The sequence below is a fragment of the Penicillium brevicompactum genome (genome assembly GCF_028827555.1).
Source record: "Penicillium brevicompactum strain IBT 35665 chromosome Unknown utg000002l_segment0_segment0, whole genome shotgun sequence".
Lineage (NCBI taxonomy): Eukaryota > Fungi > Ascomycota > Eurotiomycetes > Eurotiales > Aspergillaceae > Penicillium > Penicillium brevicompactum.
Window position 1 is genome coordinate 592096 of NW_026623205.1, and position 22324 is coordinate 614419.

Here is a 22324-nt window from a genome sequence, read left to right on the forward strand (position 1 = left end):
TTTCCTCGTAATCGGTGGTGTTGTAACATGGCGTGAGCCGCATTATTGAGGTACGCCGATTTCGTAGCCTAAAAAGACCTCGGTTGTGTTTCCTTCCCAGCCTCGGTTTCCGCTCGTCGAAATCATGTAGCGGCATGCATTATCGACAAATAACTGAGAAATGGTTCCAGTCCGGTGGCCAGGAATGATTAAGAAGGGAACAGACGAGTGGCGGGAGTTATCATTTTGTTCGTTTTGGAGATCGTACAACCGGAGAATGTCGTGGGAAGCACTGTGATGGCAAGCCGTTAGCATGGGTTTGATCGCACTGCTTACCCAGCTCATGTTATCACTTACCACACAAGATGTCGTCCATTAGGCATGGCCTTGAGTGCTGTTACTGGCCCACTGCCTTGTGGGAACTTGAACGTCCGCTCGGCATTCCGGAGCCCTTTATGAAGACTGAACTCTTCGACAGTGCCGTTTCGTCGTCCAGCATAGATATAGTTACCATCCGGAGACCAGCACGCGTTCATACACCATGGTGGAGTGTTTTGCGGGCTAATGCGCGCAATCGGATCAGGCTGTCTGCGGTCCCATACACGAATTGTTCCATCAATGGAGGCAGCCAAGAAAGTGTTGTCAGCCGCATGGCCCTGCTCTTGTGAGTTATCTTGCGAGAACTCCGGATCTGGAGGTTGTTGAGTTTCGAGATCTTCTGCTTTAGGAATCCCATTAACCATGGGCTGGTCTATGTTATTGGCTGTGTCGAAGTCTGCCCCTTCCATCTTCTCATCTGGCGCATCGGTCTGAGCGGGAGGTTGGGTATCTTCTGTATTTTGAACATGCGCAGCAATCGGTGGCGCAGGCACTTCGTCGTCAATCTCCCCTGGCGCATCTGCATCTGCCATAGCACCGTTTGCCACGGCCCGGCCAAATTCATCGTCTTCGTCGACTCCAAATACGCCACCCGATGGTTCGCCGCCATCGGCAGCCCCGCCGTCGGCATCGCCAAACAATGAGTCCGCTCCACCAAATAGTGAATCTGTGGGAGAACCCGCCTGCGGATTCTCTGTCTGCCCCGCGCCTTCTGCATCGTGATTGGTGTCGGCGAAGTTGAAGTTTTCTGTGCCAGGCGCGGCATAATTTGATGCATACGTGCCATTGGTCTGGGGGAACTCAGTGGTGTCCTTGGGCACGGGCAAGCTAGACTCTGGTCGGATCTGCACAGCTGATATCTGTCCAGCGCTGCCGCCAAACGCACGTCTTGCCTGCCCGGTGTTCAAATCCCAGTCAAAGACACGCTTGTCCCAACTTCCAGATAGCAATGAAGTCTCATCGGATGTGAGATTCAGCGTGGAGACCGCAGAAGTGTGTTGTTGAAGTGCCACAATTTCCTTCCCTTCGTCGTGGCGCAGCGTTTGTAACCGAATGGTGCCAGACTCTAGGCCAGAGAGCAGCCACAAGCCCTCGCTTTGACAAGCGAGTGAATACACCGGTGACAAGTGGTTCGCATCCATGTTTTCCCAATACGTCATCAGCACACCCGCCTTGACCACGCTATCCACGAAGGGATGTCTCTGGGCGACAGTCAACATGAGTTTGCTGTTTATTGACTCTGCCCAATTGAATTTGCGCACGAATCCATCCGAGCCACCAGTGAAAACCCATCGCATATCGGCCGTCGCTGTAATCGCGTTGATGGAGGTCGCATGTGGCGCGGCGGTAGTTGGGACGATATCATACGTCCGAGCCGTGAGACATTCGGAGCGCACACTGGGATGGTAGATCGAGAACGGTTCAAACACGGTATTCTCGCCGCTACCATTTGTGTTGTGCTGCATCCCAGCGCCTTCCGATCCCTGGCTCGCATTCGACGGGCTATCCGCGTCTTGATCCCCATCCCCATCCTGATCCTGATCATTGTCGCCGTCTCCGTCTTCGGCATCGCGCATTGTGTCATCCATGTCGTTCTCATTTTCATTATCGGAGCTTCCATCTTGAGAACCTGAACGTTTGTGGGCGGTTAGTCAAGTCCCAGACAAATCCGCCTAGCTCTCGGAACGGGTCGTTCACCTACCTCCCATGTCACGGTCTTCCTCTTCCTCTAATGAAGCCATGGCTCTCGTTGGTGGCTTTGTTCGCGATCGTCGCTCACCGATGGGTGCCGTTCACAATTGGACTTGGGAATCCAAAATTGCGAGCCAATTGATCGCTCCTGGTTCGATTCGGAATTCTCGCACGGGAACCGCTGAAGTATGCAGATCAAGGCCTACCAAAGGGTGACGCTGAATTGCGGAGGTTGAGCGGCTTGCGACGAAAGCCAATGGTCAATGCTTTTGCTCCGGGCCAATGAGAACGCGCCTTGGTACTCCCGCCTCCGTCTCTCTTCTCCACGGGAGCTTGGATGATTGTCAATTATCACAACAGTCATGAGAGGAACAGCTCATTTGGGGGAAAGAAGCATCTCCCGAACGCATGTGCCTACGTGGAATACTTTTGGGCTAGAAAGGTTGTGATGGCCCATGGGTGAAAAAAAGGGTTGGTTCATTCAATACAGGCATTGAGCTCAATTCCTAGAGAGAATAATTTAACATTGCAAACTTCCTACCTGTACTGTGATATTTTCTATCAATACGGAGTAGTTCCAAACTTCCTCTTGTGTTATAGTCTGCATTAAACCCACATCCTGTTAGACATCGATCCTAAGCCCTCAGGGTCACTGGGCTGCATGGAACGCAAGATTTTGAAATTTAAATCCATCCCATATAGTGTTATACATATAGATTTTTGTATTTGTATAGTGTTCGCACCATGTATTTTGGGGTTTTGAGGGAGGAAATTTCCCTCAAAATATCTAGGGCTGACCTCGGGAGAGTGGGGGGGAAGGTCTTGGTTTTATTACCACGCACGCTGCTGCACGCACTTCCTCAAATTCCACGCTCAAAGGCCCCACCTTTGCTCTTTCTTCCTTTCTCCACGCACTGCTCACTTCGCGACACGCACTCTCTTCTCGACACGCACATCGCTTGGTTTAGCACACGCACTATGGGATCTACTTGGCAGCCATCTCGGAACAAGGCCCAGGGCGAGGAACCTGTAAACCTTGAGGTCCGCAAGTACTTCGAACCATCGGGAATCGGCAATCGATCGGAATGGCAGCTTCGGCCGGAAATCCCCTCCGCGGATGAGATCCTCGGGGCTGATACGTCTGACGATGGGGTCCCGCTGCCGATCAATAACATTGAGGGTCCCTGGGAAAGCAAGGACCAGTATCTCGAGGCCCACTACAAGCTGCTCAGGGAGGAGGCAGTTGGTCCGATTCGAGATGCTGTGTCTGTACTTCGAGAGAACCCGTTTGCTGCGGACAATGCCAAAGACTGCCATGTCTATGACAACGTAAGTCCATCAGCCAATCCTGCCATGATTCAATAAAAGACTCAACTCATGAATTGTATAGGTCTACATTACTGGAGTCACTGTTACTCGCTCGGGCTTGGCGATTCACGTTCGATTTTCCACTCGCTGTGCCCTCGATAGCATTGACTGGGCCTCTTCGACCCGCCTTCGACCTGGAACAATTGTTGCCATGTCGCCAGTGGGTGACAACTTTCGGACCAAATGTCTCGTTGTAACAGTGGCATCCCGACCGCTGGAGAACGTTACGAAAAATCCCCCCGAAGTTGACCTCTTTGTGAGATCTTTCGACAATCTCGACCTGGATCCTCAGAAACCATGGCTCATGATCCAATCTTCACTTGGCTATTTTGAGGCAACTAAGCATACAATGACGGCCTTGCAGAAGCTTGCCACAGAGAAGTAAGTACTATTGGTCCGATATTGGCCTTGCATTTCAGACTAACGGTTTGCTCAGATTTCCGCTCAGCGAAAGGATCTGTAGTTTAAACACCAACATCGGGGTTCCTGCATACATTCAAGCGCAGCCTGTGATGAGCTTTGAGTCGTTGCCTGAACTGACTGGTCCCCAACGTCAGAATCCCGTTCACAATGTCATTGATGATTGGCCGGCCATGCCAATGGGACAGCTCGATGCAACTCAATGGCTAGCTATGAGGGACATGGTCACTCAGGAAATTTCCATCACCCAGGGTCCGCCCGGAACGGGCAAGACCTTTACCTCGCTCACGGCCCTGCGACTTCTGCTGGCAAACAAATGCCCTAAAGATCCACCAATCTTGATTGCTGCGCAGACGAATCATGCACTTGATCAGATCTTGAAGCAGGTTGGCGCCTTCGAAAAGAGCTATGTTCGACTGGGCTCGCGAAGCACCGAGAATGAGGTTCGCCAGCACACTATCTTTGAGATCTGGACCAACGGCAACGCTATCAAGGTCTACGGTGGGATGATGCAGCCGGCCACAAAGCAGCACATGGCTCTTTCGAGAAAAATCGAATCTATCCTCGAGCCTCTGAAAGTGATGAACAACTCGGATAAGCCGCTGCTTCCAAATATTCTGGTCCGGTATGGACTCCTGACGGAGGAACAACTGAAGTCCCTTCGTAGCGGCGCCGTCGGTTGGGTGCAGGGCGATACCAGTACCAGCGCCACGTCGAGCACGACTGCTATGTCTGACGACGAACTCTTCCATGCCTGGCTTGGAGATTCAGTGACAGAGTTTCAATATCCTTACGTGGAGGAATTTGAGCCTGACGCTAGCCAAGACTCCGAAGACGAAGAACTCAAAGAACATCAACTTGAGAACGAGGAAGGCGAAGCAGACTGGTTCACTATCAAAGGCATAGCAATAAAATTCACGCCAGGATTCTGCGCTACGCATACTCAAACCCAGGTCCAAAATGCCAAGCTCCTGTCTTATCTTGCAACAGATGATCTCTGGAGCATTCCCAAGCGACACCGCGGTTTCGTCTATGATGCTCTTCGCAAAAGACTAGTCTCAATTCTTGGGAAGAAACTTGTCGGTCTGCAGGAAGAATATGAAGACTGCGCGAAGACCGCCCAGATTAGCAGGTGTGAGCGAGATTTCCCCATTCTGCGAAGGGCAAATGTCATCGGGATGACAACCACCGGATTGAGCAAGTACCGAGGTGCACTTGCAAGCGTGAACCCTCGCGTGATACTCATTGAGGAAGCCGCCAGCGTCATTGAAGCACCGGTTGCAGTTGCCTGTCTGCCAACCATCCAGCAGCTCATTCTGATCGGTGACCACCAACAGTTGAGAGGCAACTGCGCCGTTAATGAGCTGACCAAGTGGCCCTTCAATCTCGACGTCTCTATGTTTGAGCGGCTGGTCATGAACGGCATGAAGTTCAGCAGGCTCGGAGTCCAGCGACGAATGATCAAAGAAATCAGCCGGCTCGTGGCTCCTGTTTACGAGGACCTGCAAGATCATCCATCTGTTAACCACAGAGCTTTGATCCCCGGCATGGGAACTACTCGGTCTTATTTCTTACAACACAGCGAACCTGAGAGAAAGGACTCTGCTTCATCCTATACGAATTGGTTTGAAGCCGCAATGGTGATCGGACTTCTTGGTCATTTTCTGAAGAACGGGGTTCCGGCCGACCAAATTACTATCCTGACTTTTTATCAAGGCCAGCGAAAGCTGATCAGCAAGCTCAAACGACAGGGCTCCAACCTTTTTATCCCTTTCGTGGAAATTGCAACAGTGGACTCATACCAGGGAGAAGAGAACCGTATCGTCATACTCTCTCTCGTTCGGAGCAATTTGAGACACGAGATTGGCTTTCTTGATGATCTCAACAGGTCTGCCGTTGCCTTGTCCCGGGCAAGAGATGGATTGTTTATCTTTGGTAACGCTAGAAACCTCGTTCCGAAAAGTGATTTCTGGGCTGAGGTCGTCTCGGAGATGTCCAAAGATGGGATGCGCCGATTCGGGACCGCTCTGTCTTTGTATTGCTACCAGCACAGAAAGCAAACATTGATCAAAGGTAAGTGGTTGAGATACTCGATAAAAGAAGCACAATTGACCGACCTGCTTTTCTAAACAGCACCAGAAGATTGGGACGTGATTGATGTTGGGTGCTCGGAGCGTTGCGGGGGCAGACTGCCATGCAACCATCCATGCCTTGACTACTGCCACGGGTGAGCTATACACATAGGACTATTGCAATATCACGTACTGAGCTGACCATTTTTTAGTGGTGAGCACGATTGGGTCTCCTGCGATGAACCCTGCGATTATGTGTGTCCGAAGTGCGAGATTCTCTGCACTCATCTTTGCTCGCCTCCACACGAACACATCTGTGACTGTGAGAACAAGGTCGTTCCTTATGGGCACGTCGGACCGTTCTACAGTTTCGGAAATACCCAGAAAGACTCATCCGACAGCGGAGATGAAAGCAAGACATCGCCCGATTCCCCACCTCGAGGTCGGTCTCGTACTGCCCGTCCTCGTCGCCCTCAGGCGGAGGACCTAGCTCGTCGTCCTCGTGAGGAGAACCTATCTCAACTCCTCGAGAGGCACCAAGCCGAGCTCGCTCAGAAGGTGGAAGAGGTTACCGGGTCCAGTGCCATCAAGGATGACCAGGCGCGTCCTGCTGTTCCAGCATCGCAGCGCACTGGCCCCCCCGAAACAAGAACCTACTCTTCCACAGAGGAACCGAGAGCAGGAAGCCATTCGCGGCCGCAACAAGGTTGCCAGAGACTCTGCCGCCGCGAATGCCCAGGCGAGCCCTCGGGCTGCAAACGCACAGCCTACGGGCCGCCCGAACCAGGGATTTGGTATGTCGCAACGCGATAAGGAGAAGCAGGCTGTTCGCGCTTGGAAAGACTTTGCGCAGGGTGGTGTCATAGCAGATGACCTCCGGCGGGCTGGGCTTTATGTTCCGCCGCAATACCGCCACCCCCACCCAAACGCAGGGCCTCCTGCTCCCAGGCCCGCTGCTCCCCCGCTGATTGCTCCCAGGAAAGTTCCGTACAGGTCAGTTGCTTTTGCTTCCAGGACAGTTGCTTCCAGGCCAGTTGTTGCTTCCAGGCCAGTTGTTGCTTCCAGGCCAGTTGTTGCTTCCAGGCCAGTTGTTGCTTCCAGGCCAGTTGTTGCTTCCAGGCCAGTTGTTGCTTCCAGGCCAGTTGTTGCTTCCAGGCCAGTTGTTGCTTCCAGGCCAGTTGTTGCTTCCAGGCCAGTTGTTGCTTCCAGGCCAGTTGTTGCTTCCAGGCCAGTTGTTGCTTCCAGGCCAGTTGTTGCTTCCAGGCCAGTTGTTGCTTCCAGGCCAGTTGTTGCTTCCAGGCCAGTTGTTGCTTCCAGGCCAGTTGTTGCTTCCAGGCCAGTTGTTGCTTCCAGGCCAGTTGTTGCTTCCAGGCCAGTTGTTGCTTCCAGGCCAGTTGTTGCTTCCAGGCCAGTTGTTGCTTCCAGGCCAGTTGTTGCTTCCAGGCCAGTTGTTGCTTCCAGGCCATCTCCCCTGAAGTCCGTCGCTTCTCCCAAGTCCGTTGCGTCCAAGCCAGTTACATTCAAGCCACTTCCCCCCATGCCCCCTGTGCCTCTTCCACTTCGCCCCAAGCCCATTGCGTCTAAGCCCGTTGCGTCTAAGCCCGTTGCTCCCCCCAAGCCCGCTGCGTCTAAGCCCGTTGCCCCCAAGCCTGTTGCCCCCAAGCCCACTAATGCTGATCCCTCGGCTCTGGGTGAAGATGATCTCTTGCTTAGCTATGACTAGGCCGGTATGCATTTGCCCAACTGAGATTGATCCGAAGAGAGAACATGAGAATAATTGATAATTTCCCGTCCTAATGTTATCCCCCAAATAACAAAAAAATGAAATGAATCCCATGCCCAATCCAATCCACAATGATATTCTTAGTAAGCCAACTATACCGTAGCTCAATTCCGTATTGTGAAATCAAGGAAGTAGATGGCTGTTCAGAGACAGGAAGTAGATAAATAAGAAACATACGCATTGTCGGATAATACTTTTCCCGCATCGGGGTTTTCCCCTTCCGGTCTGACATCACATTCTCCTCGTTCAGCGGTTAATTTGGTGTTTACACCTGAGTGATCTGTTCACTTTGCAAATTTTTGATCTTCCGCAGAAGACACCAATATAATTCATGGAAAATGACTTCTACGAATGATGAAGAAAAAACGACACTTCATTCGTTGGGCAATCGAACGGTTGTTCGAGTCGGCAACAATCTCGTCGTGAAATCGGGCAGAATCCGTCCCCACGAAGCCTCAACACTTCGTTTTATTGCAGCAAAAACGAAAATCCCTGTGCCTAAAGTTCATGATGTCCATTGGGAAGATGACAAAATCGTGGCTATCGTGATGGACTATATGCCTGGCCAGCGACTGGATGATGCATGGGAGACCTTAAACCCCGACCAGAAACTTTCTATTGCTTCGGAGCTCAAAGGCTATATGGATCAACTTCGCGAGTTGAAGGGTGACTATATCGGAGCCATCGATCGTGGCAAAGCTGTGATTGGACAAATCGCATCAATCGAAGGCGGCCCTTTTGATTCTGAGCAACAATTCAACGAGTTTATCCTAGGAGACATCGTGAAATCAGCCCCAGATATACTGCGACACTACGCCAAGTTTGCGCTCATGGAGAACCATGAGATTGTTTTTACTCATGCCGATTTCGCCCCGCGTAACATTCTTGTCGAAGGGGGTCGGGTCACGGCTATCCTTGACTGGGAATATGCTGGTTGGTATCCGGAATACTGGGAGCATATCCAGGCGCTTCGACAAGTGAAGCCGATGCCCGACTGGCCAGAATATCAGTCACTCATTCTTCCCCCTCGGTATGAGAGGGAATATATCGGCATGTCTTTCCTATCTCGTCTCTTACGCCACTAGCGGACACAACTCTAAGGCTACTATGGATATCATGAATTCCCGAGGTCAGACAAGCGCAAGGTCATGATAAAGGTCAATCAAGCAAGAAGTCATGAATATACTCTCGAACACCAACAGCAACTTCGGAACGTTTATATACAAATAGTAAATTTCCCCCTTCACTCCTCGCAGAGACCTTCCAAGGTTGGAAGTAAAAAGTACTCCCGGTGTTGTTTGGTCATATAGAAGTGCCACCTAACTAGAGCTTACCCATTGATATGTAAGCAATGAAAGTCTTCCTATGGTTATACTGATCATCCGCTACTTACTAGCAATGTGAGGATTTGCGGTACGCATGCAGAGCAGCCTTACTCATCTCCGGCTTCCAAGCACGCATCAGTCATTTTGTCAATGGCTGATGCTCGTTGAGACGCATTCAAAAGTCCATTATTCACCATCCGGGTGAGAGCGTCCCCCACCCAATTTTGGCAGTTCCAATCCACGTCTCCACGTCCATTCTTCACTGGGGTCCTTGAAACAACCCCTTTGATCGAGATCTCACTGATTGAATCATGAAGTTCCGCTACCATGACTCTTTCGGCGAGCCTACGACTTTGGTCGGGCTGGTAATTGTCCATTGGCTGGAACTCGAAGAACCCAGGTCCTCCCTCGATGTGCATTGCACATGTAGATCCACTGGGAAACTCAAAAAAGAGAGCTGTATGGCGATATTTTGTGTAATCGAGAGGATCACCAACGAAGATAAGGATAGAAACTTTGGTTGGCATCTTGATGGAGGGTAAGATTCTGTTTTCAGGTCTGGAATCTGGAATCTAGTTGCTTGATTCTCGATGTCTACTTTTTGAATGAGGAAACAGACGCTGTTTCTATAGACGAACAGGCATTTTGCTTTACAGCTTTTAACGCCATAAAAGTAGAAACTGGATGAACTGAAACACACTTCAAGGCTGACGCGCGCGGTACCGTATGCCCAGGTGGGTAAGGAGGGCTGTTGCTACCTAGGTATTTGCTTGTGCTTAGTTATGAATCATAGTACTCCGTACATAGGATTCTTTTTATTGATCACTTTAGCGCCCGTCCCAAATCGGGTATGAACGCCAACTAGTAGTCTTTGGTGATAGATATCTCTAAACGCTTTCACGAGTGGATCAACTTACAACTCGTCAATTCCAAGCAACCTTGGAAATGATTGAAGTATTGTTATTTCCAACGGACGAACTTGAACATGAAGCGCTGGGTTCATTGGTCCTGGGTAATAAATCGAAGAACCTAGCATATTACTAGCGACTGTCTGCTCCGATGATGCTCTATGTGCTATTCCGACCGCATTAGACACCCCCTGTTCAAGTTTACCCGCCCATTCCGTTCAATACACTGTTTCCGCGAAGCACTTTCCGTCATTCCACATGGGCTGGGCCAGCGGCTAAAGCTGGTTAAATGAATAGTCACCCGCTTTCGTCCACAGTATGGACTATGGACTTCCCCACATTCAAACACGTCTGATACAGTGACGTCGCGGGCATATTTTGAGCATAAAAAGTTTTCTGATTTGGTAGAATAAAACGGCTCTCTTCTCGGGTTGGGTTGAGTTTTGGTAATAGGGCCTGCAGCCCATTTATGGTGGGGCCATATGCCTAGGATTCGGGGCCCAACCCAATGAACAGATCTACAGTACTGAGCACATACCCCAAACACTCGTTGATAATGTGAAAAGCACGAGGCTCTGCCCCCCCTCCCCCCATCACTGGTCTTTGGATTAGTCTCAGTGATGATGTAGCCTATCGCGCAGCTAAACTCTTATTCGCCGTATCTACTTCACTGCTAATTTCAGACGAACAGAAATATCTGAGCGCCTAGTAAAGCCCTGGAGGTCTCATCTATTCTCTAGTGACGACTAGACACCTAAAACGCCCAGGTGCCTGAGTGCCTTCGTTTTAATGCATTGCGGAGTATCTTTAACGCTATTATTAGATCATCAGCTGCTATTTCGCTATTTACGCAGTACCTAGTAGGCACCTGGGCAGTTGATCCTAGTTCAGAGGATCAACCCATTCTTTCCCTTTGCCCCCAGCTTGGATACCCGATTCTCTCCCATTGTGTGTCCATTTTTGGCACATGGGTCTGTAACCAGGCGCCGGGCTCAACACCCGGGCAGGCAATCAACTTTATAACCTTGCAAAGTTGGAGATTCATAACGATAACCAGGAGAAGCAAGGTGTGCATTGTTAGGTGTATATTTGAATATATGGTATAGACTCCGATCGGCAAGCCCTGAAGGGCCATTATCAAATGAGCAATGCCAAAAAAAAGGCCATCAAAGACGATGAGGTGGTCACAAATAAATGCTCTCGCCAGAATATCCATGGATGTACATGGTTCTAAACCCCAAAACAAAATATCATCATCGGATCATGGTTATGTATTGCTCCAAGCTTTGTCCAAGAACATTTATAAACGGCCATTGGGTATTTGTTCCAAAAAGCCTAGCCCACAGCTTGAGGACAGCGAGGCCTAGCGAAGCGGGTTCCAGATCAGCTGGAGCCTCGCCTTCCTCTGTATCAATAGATGAGTATGCTTCTTCAATGATGCACCGCGTCCAGCGCAGGATACGAGTCTCGTTTTCTGTGCCAATAATGTCAGCTCTGGCCTGATTCCTCTGCTAAATACCATATATGTTTACATACCACTTAGTGACTGATCTGGTCCTGCCTCTGCTAATGTAAACAACCATTTGCTCAGAAGTACTGCACACTCGATACTGGCGAGTGAATGCCGCACACTCCAAAAGAAAGCTTGACTGCGAGCGATATGATCAATGCCAAGACGAACTGGTATGCTCAGTGCGTGAGCAGCGTATATAAGAGCAGGAATGAGGCGGTAGCTTCGTTCTGGGCGGGGCGAGCGACGAAGTGCAGAGGCTATAATAGTCGGGTCACGGGTCTCGAGACGACGGTGCGGGCCCAGGTTTAGCGAAAGGCGGACATATGCTAGACCTAGGAATGCGCTGGAGGTAAAAGGTATTGGACCATTTGCATTGTGCGGGTCGAGACTGGATTCTGGGGCCTGTTGCCAGACCGAAGTCCAAGAGCGGAGAGCTCGTCTGCGTTTTGATGTCAGAATGGAATTTGTAGTTTAGGTTTGCTGAGGGGCCTACTCTAATTTGTTGAGCTCTTCTGTGGGAAGACTGGTGGAGTGGTTTCCATTCGGTAACGATAGCTCGCTGACGAGGTGAATTCTTTGCAAAAGTCCATGCAAAAGAATGTAATTTCCCAGAGGAGCCGGTATGGGATTCAGCGGCACCGCCGATCGAGACTTTTGCAAGAGGAGGGTCAACGCGTCCTGGAAGAACAGCTGCTGGGGACCCCTCTCCCGCTGAGCAGCTTCCCATTCTGCGGCAGTGTTGGCAGACCATTCCATAGTGGAACAGGGGAGACGCAGGTGTATTTCATTACTGCGTAAGGATGGGTAGGCATTGTATGCAATGCTGTGGACATGGATGAAACAGAATGCAATCAGTTTTGTCCGTCGATTTGATTCCTGGTCTGCCCATTCATGCCAATCGAGAGGAGCGCGGGGATCAGAGCGATTGGTATCTTCAGTCAACCCACCCTCCCGGAGTTGTCGCACCAACAGGCCTTGAATATGAAATGCTTCTTGCACCAGTCTTGAATTCTCCCATGTGGAGTACCCCATGAGGATGAGAAGACATCTAGTGATCTCGATCTGTTTCCATGCAACGTTTCTTTCCGCTGCTACCTGAGGTTCTGTAAGGGATTGATCCCCGAAGTTGGAATACGGAGAGATCCCTAGTGGGACTTGAGACACTGCACTGTACGCAGACTTGACCGGCACACGTGGTTCTCTGGACATGCGCTCGAAGAGGACTGCCTTGGAGACTTGGAAAATCCTCTGCGCATTACGATGTTCAAATCGATACTGAGCTCCGATTGTCATTATGGCAAGAACCACCTCAGGCGCACGTTCGTTCATGTGAAATGTCGGCATATGCATGAAGGGAAGATGCGGATGGAAGCCCTCAAAGTACGATGTGAGATACCGAGTCAGAGTATGACGTGAAGGCAGCACAAAGTCTGGTATCACATTGCGGAACTCTTCAAGAGATGCCGCCAGCCGAAATCTTTGATCTTCGGTGACATTGAACCGCGATGTTCTCTTTGCATTTTGCGGAGGCTCTGGGCTGTTGTTAGCGGATTTAGCAGTTCACAGCGGTGGAAATATCTACATACCAGAATCAGAAAGATTCCCCAGACTTTGATCTCCCCTCGGCACGGACGGCAGCCAGGATCTAAATGGCGAGTCGCCCCTAGACCCTTCTCCGCTCCTTACGCGTCGGTCTTGCTGCTGCTCTTGAACTGGCCGGTTTTGGTCATGCACATCTTCCAGACCCACCTCGTGGGTTTGAGAGGTTTCTCCCTCGCTGGGGAGCCACTCCCCAGGCAAGCCAATAGAATCCAAAAAATGGGTGAATTCTTGAAAATGGTTCAGATCCTCTGGTAAATACGGCAATGGTTGCGCTAATTCAGTGTCAGATACGTGGCATCAAAAGCGACAGCACTACGGTTCGATTCGTGCAAACCAGCAGCTGTTGCCAAGACCTGAGCATTGTACTCTGTACTTGTAGGGGCCTGCAAATAGCCTTGGCAATACATCGGGAAAACGCACCTGTCGCCCGATAGTCACCGGGAAGCAGCAGCTGGGCGGCTTGGAGCATATCCGCGTCCGGCACCAAAGCCGAATGAGGCTCCATGCTGGGATTAGGGGGCGCTGCAGCGGCAGCCGGCAGCATGCCGGCAGAGTGGCTCTGATCTAAATATGGCGGGTTCGGGTGACTAGCCCATTGGTGTACAGCAGAGGGTCCTGCAAGGGGGACAGTCGGTCTAGGGGTGTCATATTGCGCGGGGATAGCTGCAGGATGGGGTGCAGGGTGGAAATCGGACTTTGGCGTTGGCTCGGGCGGCGCACTGGGCGAGGTCATGCCATCTTGATGTGAGATGCGTGTGTGACGCTTTAGTAGATCCCTCCTAGTAAAAGCTGCCCCACAGAAGCAAATGAATGGCTTCTCCTTTGTGTCTGGGCGGGTTACCGGGTTAGCATCACTAGCTCGGTAATGCTCGGCAATTGCTTACGGGTTCGAATGTGTCGCTCCAAATGCTCTGTACGACGGAAGCTCCGACCACAATGTACACAGATGCGTGCTCTTGCTCCCCGAGCCTTTGGGGGTGATGGAGACGGCATTGGGACGATGGAGAACTGGTTTGGAGAGCTGAGCCCAAGTGGGTGGGAGGTGATGACTCCAACTGCTCCAACTCGATAAGATAACGGTGGGGCTTGTCTTCGGTGGAGTACATCACTTTGGATTCTTTTTATATTCTTACTACTCTCTGTCAACTCCGTATACATCTACTCTCTGTTTATATCTTGATATACATCCTGTCTGTATATATTCAATCTGTATCTCAATATGTTTCCAGGCGTTGCGGTCATCACCGGTGCTGGCGGCACAGGTAAGCCTCGGCCCTATAACTACCCGCTATACCCGCCCTATCGCAAACTAATCATCTCCCAAGGAATCGGCGCTGCAACTGCAAAGGCCTTTGCTGAAGCTGGGTGTGAACGAATCGCGATCACAGATGTGAATGAGGATTCTCTCCAACAGACCGCAGATGCTATTCGGTCAACCCACCCTAACATCCAACTTCACATCCAAGCTGGCAATATCGCAGACGACCACTTCGCAGACTCATTTATTGAAGAAACAGTCAAATCATTCGGTCGAGTTGACTATGCCGTGAACTGCGCAGGAGTCATCGGCAAATCCTTGCGATCGGCAGAAACCACCCTTGAAGAATTCGACCGCGTGAATACCATCAATTATCGAGGCTGTTGGCTCTCGTCGCGCGCAGAGCTTAGACAGATGGCCGCTCAGGATGGTCTCCCGAGTCATGATCCCTCTAGACCGCCCCAGCGCGGTGCTATTGTGAATGTTGCCAGTCAGTTAGGGATTGTCAGTCGCCCGGGTGCCCGTGAGTAATGAATCAATCCTGATTGCTAAAACCTATGACTGATAATGCTTTAGCTACATATTGCGGATCGAAGTCTGCCGTTATCGGATTGACGCGGGCTGATGCCATTGATTACTCACAAGACAATATTAGAGTCAATTGTGTGTGTCCTGGTGTTATTGAAACTCCATTGGTGATGGAGAAGCCCGAGGTTCGAGCGGCTATCATGCCAGCTGTGAATACTGCGCCGATGAAAAGGATGGGTCAACCGGCAGAGGTGGCTGATGCTATTCTGTTCTTATGTTCGACTCGGGCATCTTTTGTACAAGGCCATGCAATGGTGGTGGACGGTGGATATATTACTGTCTGAATAATTTAATCATTCGTTAAAATGACCCCCTGTGAGGGCGGATGCCACAATATGCAACCGATTCGCTATATCTCTAAGTAGCCCATCTATCTATCAACCGCTATTTAACTCAAGATGTGTTCTAGTTCTTATCCGTAGAGTACTGCATCTTCCTCCAATCGTAATGACTCTCCCACACATGACCAGCCCGCAACACTTTCTCCTCTTGCCACAATCCGCCGACAATCTGCATTCCTACCGGAAGCATAACCTCATTATCATCCTTAGCCGGCGCGAACCCAACGGGAATAGACAGTGCCGGATGACCCGTCACATTAAAGATAGCAGTGTTAATCGTCAGACCCATACTGGGCTTGAGCGAGTCCAGGGGCAGTTCCCGCTTGCCATGACGAGGCGCAACAACCGGGGTTGTAGGCATCACCAATACATCGTACTTTTCAAAAAGTTCTTGGTACTTATCTGACAAGTAGCGGCCAAAGTTGGCGGTCTTTCCATAGAGATCAGGGAACTGCTTCATGAGATAAAGGCCGTTGATGATGACGTTCTTTGTCGACGGGAAGGCGCGCTGGAAGCCATCATCAGTCCACGGGAGACGTGCGCCTTCCATTTCAGTCATGTAAAGACCTCTTCGCCCGGTGTTCTGGCCGAGCAATGTCTGCGCTCCAGCGATACGTTGTTGGATCGTCCAGATCGCTGGCCCCTGTAGGTGGTCGGGAAGTGAGACTTCTTCAATGGTTGCGCCCAGATCTTTGAACTTCTGCACGGCAGCCAATACAGTTCCCCTGACAGCGGGGTCCACAGCACTGTGCTGGAAGCCTTCCACCAAGATGCCGACCTTGAGTCCGTCTAGGTTGTCTGGATTCTTCTGGAGTGCGAGTCCAAAGCTGGTAGAGCCTGGCTTCGAGCTACCGAGAGCCTTATCGTCGATTCCATCATAACCACTGATGATGTCTAGACATGTGGCAGCTTCCAGTGTTGTTCGAGTAAGTGGTCCTGCGTGATCATTCATTGCGTCTCCACTGGCAATTCCAGTGAAGGGGACCCGCCCGTGTGTGGGCTTCAGTCCAACGCCTGACATCAATTAGCCACGTTATCCTACTATTGACGTAGAGCAGCAACTTACATCCGCATAGTGAAGCCGGGACTCGAATACTGCCGCCCTGGTCACCTCCAATAGTAATATCAACCATTCCAGCCGCGACCAGCGCAGCCCCTCCAGAGGTACTCCCACCAGCCGAGTATCCCACCGCATGGGGGTTCTCGACCGTGCCCTGGGCACTCGTATACGAAGAAGTCGAGTGGCAAAGGTTCTCACACGTTGAAGTTCCCACGATATCCGCACCAGCCTCCAAAAGCCGAGTCACAACCGTAGCGTCCGTCTTCGGAGTCCAGGAGGGAATGATATCGCTTCCCAGGAGCTGCGGCACACCTGCGACCGCAATTACATCTTTCAAACTGACAGATTTGCCTGCCAGTGGGCCGCCCTGGGCATTACCCCGAATCAGAAACCGGTGTGCCCAGGCTTGTCCAAAAGCTTGCTCGTCGACGCCTGGCCGACGGACATTTTCGCGGGGATACTTGGTCTGGTCGGGGACTGGTTGGTAGTCTGGTAAGGCGGCTACCCCTTCGGCGCAGTCGTGGACGGCTGCAAGCAAGGTGTGGAAGTCTTGCGCTTCAGCTGGATCGATGGATAGACCGAGTGGCTTTAGGAGGGTTTCCGCGTCGCCCGGTTTAACGGGGTTGCTCCTGTAGGAATGTGAGCGTCGTTATCTTGGAGATGATGTATCGGTACCCACTCGGAAATGCTGGTGAAAAGGACCGACATGTTTGCGCAACTCTACAACTTGTCTGTTATTGACTGAGGAGACTTGGATTTATGAAAGAGACTCATGTCCAGTTTTTATTATTTTTTGGTTCTTTTTTTTTTTGTCCTTCTCCATCAATAGTCCCCGCTGTCTTTTGGGGAGTGCGTTAAAATGGGTCTCGTCGCCGAGACGAGGCGATGATTACCCCAACTGAAGTGACCCCAACACGGTGGAGAAGCAACTTGCCAAACACGATAACAATTAGTTTGGAGGATGAGAAATGGAATGGGATCGGTTATCAGCGAAGAATAGGACTCGGAGAAGTATGAGGGTGGTCAATTGCGCAGATCGGCGAAGAGGGGGCTTATCTTTCCCCGCATACAAAAGCCATTCCTCTTCCGCTTTGATTCGGCAAATTATACACAATGGCACCCAAGCGAGTTCTCATTACCTACGGCGTCGATGTTGATGCTGTCGCTGGCTGGCTAGGCTCATATGGTGGAGAGGATTCGACAAACGACATTAGCAGAGGTAGGTCCGGTGGTGAACCCGGTGATGACCTGGATCCCACTCTAACGACCTCATAGGATACTGGGCGGGAACAGTTGGAACCCGGCGAGTGCTGAAGCTGTTCAAGAAATACGACATCAAATCAACATGGTTCATCCCAGGCCACTCCCTCGAGACCTTCCCCGAGGATATGGCGGCAGTCCGGGATGCAGGCCACGAGATCGGTCTGCACGGATACTCCCACGAGAACCCTACCGACATGTCAATTGAGCAGCAGCGAGATGTTCTCGACAAGACATATCGGATGCTGACAGAGTTCGCGGGAAAACCTCCTCGAGGAAGCGTAGCACCTTGGTAGGCGAATGCGAGCGGGTGACTCCCCAAGAACTACGCTGACAGCGCATGTACAGGTGGGAGACCAGTCAGGAAGGAGCCCAGCTTCTCCTCGATTATGGCATCGAATACGACCACAGTATGAGCCACGAGGACTGTCAGGCCTATTATTTGCGAACGGGCGACACCTGGACCAACATCGACTACAAGAAGAAGGCAGAGGAGTGGATGAAGCCTCTTGAACATGGTCCGCAGACTGGGTTGGTGGAGATCCCTTCAAATTGGTACATTGATGATCTTCCTCCGATGATGTTCATCAAGAGCGCACCCAACAGTCATGGCTTTGTCAACCCGCGGGACGTGGAAGATATCTGGCGCGACCACTTCGACTACTTCTACAGAGAGTACGACGAGTTTATCTTCCCCATCACGATTCACCCGGATGTTTCGGGACGACCCCATGTGCTTCTCATGCATGAAAGGTATGATCTAGCAATGTTGAATTTCTTATGGATCTCTAGCTCACGAATTCTAGACTCATTGAACATTTCAAGAAACACGAGGGTGTGGAGTTTGTGACCATGGAACAGGTTTGCGATGAGTTCAAGAAGAAGAACGCTCCTCCCCCAGGAGCTTTAATGCCTGCGAAGGCCGGTGCTATGCTGGAGAAGTAAATGTGCGTCGTTTTTGGAAGTAACAAGAGAAATAAATTGCTACAATGTTCGAATTATTGGAATGCCCTCAGATCTATAGTACCAATGTACGCTTCTACCCATGGAGATTAGAGCGACAATATCCATAGGGCTCCTTAGCTTGGCCGGGGTCTGGTCGCCATCTAACCCCTTTCGTGTCTAGGTGTTGCTTGCACTACAAGCGCTCAGAAAATTGAATTGGAGTCACAGCGAGTGATGGAGTGTTACCCCAATTACCACCTTCAAACCCTTGGAGCTCACGCTGAGGCTTTGCTGCACGTCATCTACGAAGTACCGAGCCCCTAGTTTGGCAAGTTCGACGCTTGATTGGCATGGCTGTTGACTCGGTTGACTCCGTTGATTGAGATCCATGGATCTTGAGATTGTCGCCGAGAAGACCAATTCGTGTATCTCTCGGGATATGTTTTCTTCTCTCCACTTCTCCTACCAAATGCCACAAGTCATCGTATCGCGATATTCAAGATTTAACAAACAATAAGTATATCGTCTACCCCAAATACACACCTACCCCAACTGATATCACCCAAGTCTCAGCCCGGAAGCCAAGCAGTTTTACGGTCTCAGGATTGATCTAGGTACTCCCATTGACCCAGCAGAAATACCCCAACTCACCCGGCAGTGACTCCAAATCAACCAACCTCCTCCATTCTGTCAGATTATCTCTAATTTCGTGGGGAAAAGTGGATTGCCAGTGGACCACTCCCTTATCGCATGAAGCATTACAGTGCAAAAGTACCAATTGACGATCGCCTGCCAATGCCCAAACCAAAACTGATGCGCGATAAGTCGTGACGCCTATATATTCCTGGCTCCGTCTCCAACTCGACCTGTCAGAGTTATTCGACTGCCCCCGTTGTATATTTCCACTATGGCAGCCGACGAGATCAAAGAGGCCCCTTACACAGACGAGCCCCATGTCGATATCGACACAGCTCAGGCCGAAGTGGAAGATAAGTTCGAAGTCTTCAAGCGAGGAGATGGCCAAGTCGACTTTCGAACTGTCTCCTGGATTCGCGCATCCGTGATCTTTCTCAAGAGTCCGTTTCCCCGCATCATCTCATTCATATTGATATTAACACGTCCGTAGTCATTTTCGCCACGGGCGTGCTCTCCATCCCTTCATTGATGTACCAGCTAGGTGCCTTCCCAGGTGCCATCACTGTTGTGGGATGGAGTCTACTGAACACCTACTGTGCCCTGGTGCAAGGTAATTTCCGCAATGCCTATCCAGGCTGCCACTCGATCGCAGATATGGCACAGGTCGTCGGCGGTCCTATTGTGAAAGAGCTCGTCGGCGCCTTATTCACCATCAGCTACGTGATCGTCGCTGCATCGGGGATCATCGGCGTGTCAACGGCGTTCAACGCCCTCTCTCTCCACTCCATATGCACAGTATGGTTCTCCTTCATCGGAACAATCATCATAGCCATGTGTGCCAGCGTCCGCAAATTCTCCCACATCGGCTGGCTCACCTGGCTCGGCTTCGGCAGCGTCTACATCGCCGTATTCATCATCGTGTACGTTCCTCCCCGCAATCCTCGCGATCAAGACTAATTCTCCCAGCATCGGCGTGACCGTTCGTGACCGACCAGCCGCAGCTCCCCAGACAGGCGACTTCGACTTCGGCTACCGAGTCATCGGAAACCCGGACTTCACAACGGGAATCACGGCCTCGGCCACTATCTTCGTCTCCAGCGCCGCGACCTCTGCCTTCCTCCCCGTGATCTCAGAGATGCGCAAGCCAAAGGATTACCCCAAAGCCGTCTACCTCAGTATGAGCCTCGTAACAGCCTCATATCTTACCTTTAGCTTGGTCATCTATGCCTGGTGCGGCAAGTGGATTGCCTCACCGTCGCTTGGAAGCGCTGGCGAAACTGTCAAACGCGTTGCGTATGGTATCGCACTCCCCGGTCTGATCATTAGTGGCTGTCTTTACGTCCACGTCGCAGCCAAGTATCTCTTTGTGCGGATCTTGCGCAATTCCCGCCATCTGCAGGCCAACACGGCCGTTCACTGGGGAACATGGTTATCATGTACGGTGGGCACAGCGGCTATTTCCTTCGTGTTAGCTGAGGCAATTCCGATTTTCAATTATGTTCTGGCGCTGGTTGGGAGCTTGTGTTTTGCGCCGTTGGCTATCAGTCTGCCTGGGTGGTTGTGGATATATAGCCACCGAGATTATTGGCGGGGTAATGCGGTCCGAGTCTCCTTATATGCGTTTCATGTTTTCTTGGTTCTGCTTGGACTGTTTATGGCGGTTGGTGGAACATACGGGGTTGTTGTACAAATTAATAAGGCTTATAGGGATGGGGATATTTCGTCGGCGTTTTCCTGCGCGGATAACAGTTGAATTGTGATACTCGTGGCCTAAAATAATATATTTACATATTGATCTATTTCATGTCAAAATAATCCGGAGAGTCAGAGAATAAAGTATTGCGCTACTGTAGACTGAAGAGTGGAGACAGTCTAGAGCGCTTATGCGTCTTATGCAGCGGAGGTACGGAGTACGAATACGGCCGTTTCCGTGGCCAGTCCGAATCTCCGGATCCGTTTTTCTCTTTCACCTTGGCTTCTTTTCTTTATATTCTCTCTCCCATGCGTCCCATGGGTGTGATTACTTAGGTTTTCTTTGTCCTCCCACTCTGCGCCAGCTATAAAGGTGATCGTCGAGTCCTGCAAAACCGCGCCGATCTTATCAATCCCCACCCGCGTGCATCCGCTATCATGCTACAACTGCTTCACCTAGCTGTCCTCGCGCTCTGCGCATTCCAAGAAATCGCAGTCGCAAGTCCCATCAAGAACCTACCTACCATCGCGCACGAGCTGCCTCAGCTCCCGATCTCTCCACCAATGCCCAACGATGCCTTATCTACGCCATCCACCACTCCGCCCCAACACGATAAGCGCTACTACTACCCAGAGACACTCCCCGACGAAGATGAACTCGAAGCCGTTTTGAAAGAACAATCATTACGCGAGGCGGGCTTCGTCTCTGCGACTGCACAAAGCACTCAATTCTCGCTGAAGCAGAAGCAGACGCAGACGCAGACGCAAAAGCTGCACAACTCACCGGATGCGGAACCGCCGATCCCCGAGCCGATGCACCCGAGTCCTCAGACATCGCCTAAGTCGGCAGGTCGTGCAATTATCACGTACCGATGGGAGAAGGTGCCTGATCTATGGCCGCCATTCAGCTTCTTTTTCATTGCGTCGGCGCTGGTCTGCATGTTCACGATTCTGCGCGGGGTTCGCTCGAAGACGTGATTCTGCGCATGATCTCATGATTTTTATCTTGAATTACTCCACTTTTCTTTTTTCAACTGCGTCTGTGACCGATTTCAATTGAAAGAATGGTCAGGCGACGGATTCGACGGATTCTTTACGAGTGGGCCCCCGTGAATATGCTCTATACCCTTCCGCCTATCAACCCGAATCCGAATCCGAATCCGAATTGGGACTGAAACTGAAACTGAAGCTCCTCGGTTGATTAATGGCTTGATGGCGCACTTGAAGTCCTTATCGGTGCTTTATTAAAATCTTGTCGGCTCACATCTCTGATTCGGAAATACCCTTGATACCCTGATACCGAAATGACTGAAAGCGATCCCTGTCGGAAAATCCATACACACCTTGACTATACCGAGCAATCAAATCAGTCGGCAAAAAGACCTGAAATAGCCCGTTGGGGCTGGGGGGACCTTGGGAGGTGCTCCGTGCGTTATTACTTCGGGTGCTGGCCGCCAACGTGTTATCGCGATGGAAAATGCATTAATGACATATCTTTGGTGGC

At 51.0% G+C, this 22324-nt stretch overlaps 10 protein-coding genes across 10 annotated transcripts; 5 read left to right on the top strand and 5 right to left on the bottom strand.

Moving 5' to 3' along the window:
• Window positions 1–42: 42 nt before the first annotated feature.
• On the bottom strand, window positions 43–2099 carry N7506_003012 (WD40 repeat domain-containing protein; the record flags this gene model as incomplete). Its single annotated transcript, XM_056952307.1, has 3 exons — window positions 43–271; window positions 337–1987; window positions 2060–2099. The coding sequence occupies 3 exons, from the start codon at window positions 2097–2099 to the stop codon at window positions 43–45; spliced, it is 1920 nt and encodes a 639-aa protein (XP_056813999.1).
• Window positions 2100–3027: 928 nt separating this feature from the next.
• Window positions 3028–6722, top strand: N7506_003013 (uncharacterized protein; the record flags this gene model as incomplete). The annotated part of the gene is made up of 5 exons (XM_056952308.1): window positions 3028–3378; window positions 3440–3798; window positions 3854–5910; window positions 5971–6064; window positions 6122–6722. 5 exons carry the CDS (start codon window positions 3028–3030, stop codon window positions 6720–6722), a joined length of 3462 nt encoding a protein of 1153 aa, XP_056814000.1.
• Window positions 6723–6800: 78 nt separating this feature from the next.
• On the bottom strand, window positions 6801–7484 carry N7506_003014 (uncharacterized protein; the record flags this gene model as incomplete). Its single annotated transcript, XM_056952309.1, has 1 exon — window positions 6801–7484. The coding sequence occupies one exon, from the start codon at window positions 7482–7484 to the stop codon at window positions 6801–6803; it is 684 nt and encodes a 227-aa protein (XP_056814001.1).
• A 546-nt stretch (window positions 7485–8030) lies between these two features.
• Window positions 8031–8777, top strand: N7506_003015 (aminoglycoside phosphotransferase family protein; the record flags this gene model as incomplete). Its single annotated transcript, XM_056952310.1, has 1 exon — window positions 8031–8777. One exon carries the CDS (start codon window positions 8031–8033, stop codon window positions 8775–8777), a length of 747 nt encoding a protein of 248 aa, XP_056814002.1.
• A 347-nt stretch (window positions 8778–9124) lies between these two features.
• Window positions 9125–9544, bottom strand: N7506_003016 (uncharacterized protein; the record flags this gene model as incomplete). The annotated part of the gene is made up of 1 exon (XM_056952311.1): window positions 9125–9544. One exon carries the CDS (start codon window positions 9542–9544, stop codon window positions 9125–9127), a length of 420 nt encoding a protein of 139 aa, XP_056814003.1.
• A 1634-nt stretch (window positions 9545–11178) lies between these two features.
• On the bottom strand, window positions 11179–13773 carry N7506_003017 (uncharacterized protein; the record flags this gene model as incomplete). The annotated part of the gene is made up of 6 exons (XM_056952312.1): window positions 11179–11399; window positions 11462–11877; window positions 11932–12970; window positions 13025–13312; window positions 13375–13407; window positions 13461–13773. 6 exons carry the CDS (start codon window positions 13771–13773, stop codon window positions 11179–11181), a joined length of 2310 nt encoding a protein of 769 aa, XP_056814004.1.
• Window positions 13774–14259: 486 nt separating this feature from the next.
• N7506_003018 (SDR family NAD(P)-dependent oxidoreductase) lies at window positions 14260–15170 on the top strand (the record flags this gene model as incomplete). The annotated part of the gene is made up of 3 exons (XM_056952313.1): window positions 14260–14302; window positions 14366–14821; window positions 14875–15170. 3 exons carry the CDS (start codon window positions 14260–14262, stop codon window positions 15168–15170), a joined length of 795 nt encoding a protein of 264 aa, XP_056814005.1.
• A 121-nt stretch (window positions 15171–15291) lies between these two features.
• Window positions 15292–16995, bottom strand: N7506_003019 (putative amidase; the record flags this gene model as incomplete). The annotated part of the gene is made up of 3 exons (XM_056952314.1): window positions 15292–16241; window positions 16294–16916; window positions 16967–16995. The coding sequence occupies 3 exons, from the start codon at window positions 16993–16995 to the stop codon at window positions 15292–15294; spliced, it is 1602 nt and encodes a 533-aa protein (XP_056814006.1).
• A 405-nt stretch (window positions 16996–17400) lies between these two features.
• On the top strand, window positions 17401–18492 carry N7506_003020 (polysaccharide deacetylase family protein; the record flags this gene model as incomplete). The annotated part of the gene is made up of 4 exons (XM_056952315.1): window positions 17401–17506; window positions 17563–17839; window positions 17896–18300; window positions 18354–18492. The coding sequence occupies 4 exons, from the start codon at window positions 17401–17403 to the stop codon at window positions 18490–18492; spliced, it is 927 nt and encodes a 308-aa protein (XP_056814007.1).
• A 907-nt stretch (window positions 18493–19399) lies between these two features.
• Window positions 19400–21798, top strand: N7506_003021 (putative neutral amino acid permease; the record flags this gene model as incomplete). The annotated part of the gene is made up of 4 exons (XM_056952316.1): window positions 19400–19568; window positions 19619–20048; window positions 20095–20720; window positions 21281–21798. 4 exons carry the CDS (start codon window positions 19400–19402, stop codon window positions 21796–21798), a joined length of 1743 nt encoding a protein of 580 aa, XP_056814008.1.
• Between the last annotated feature and the right edge of the window lie 526 nt (window positions 21799–22324).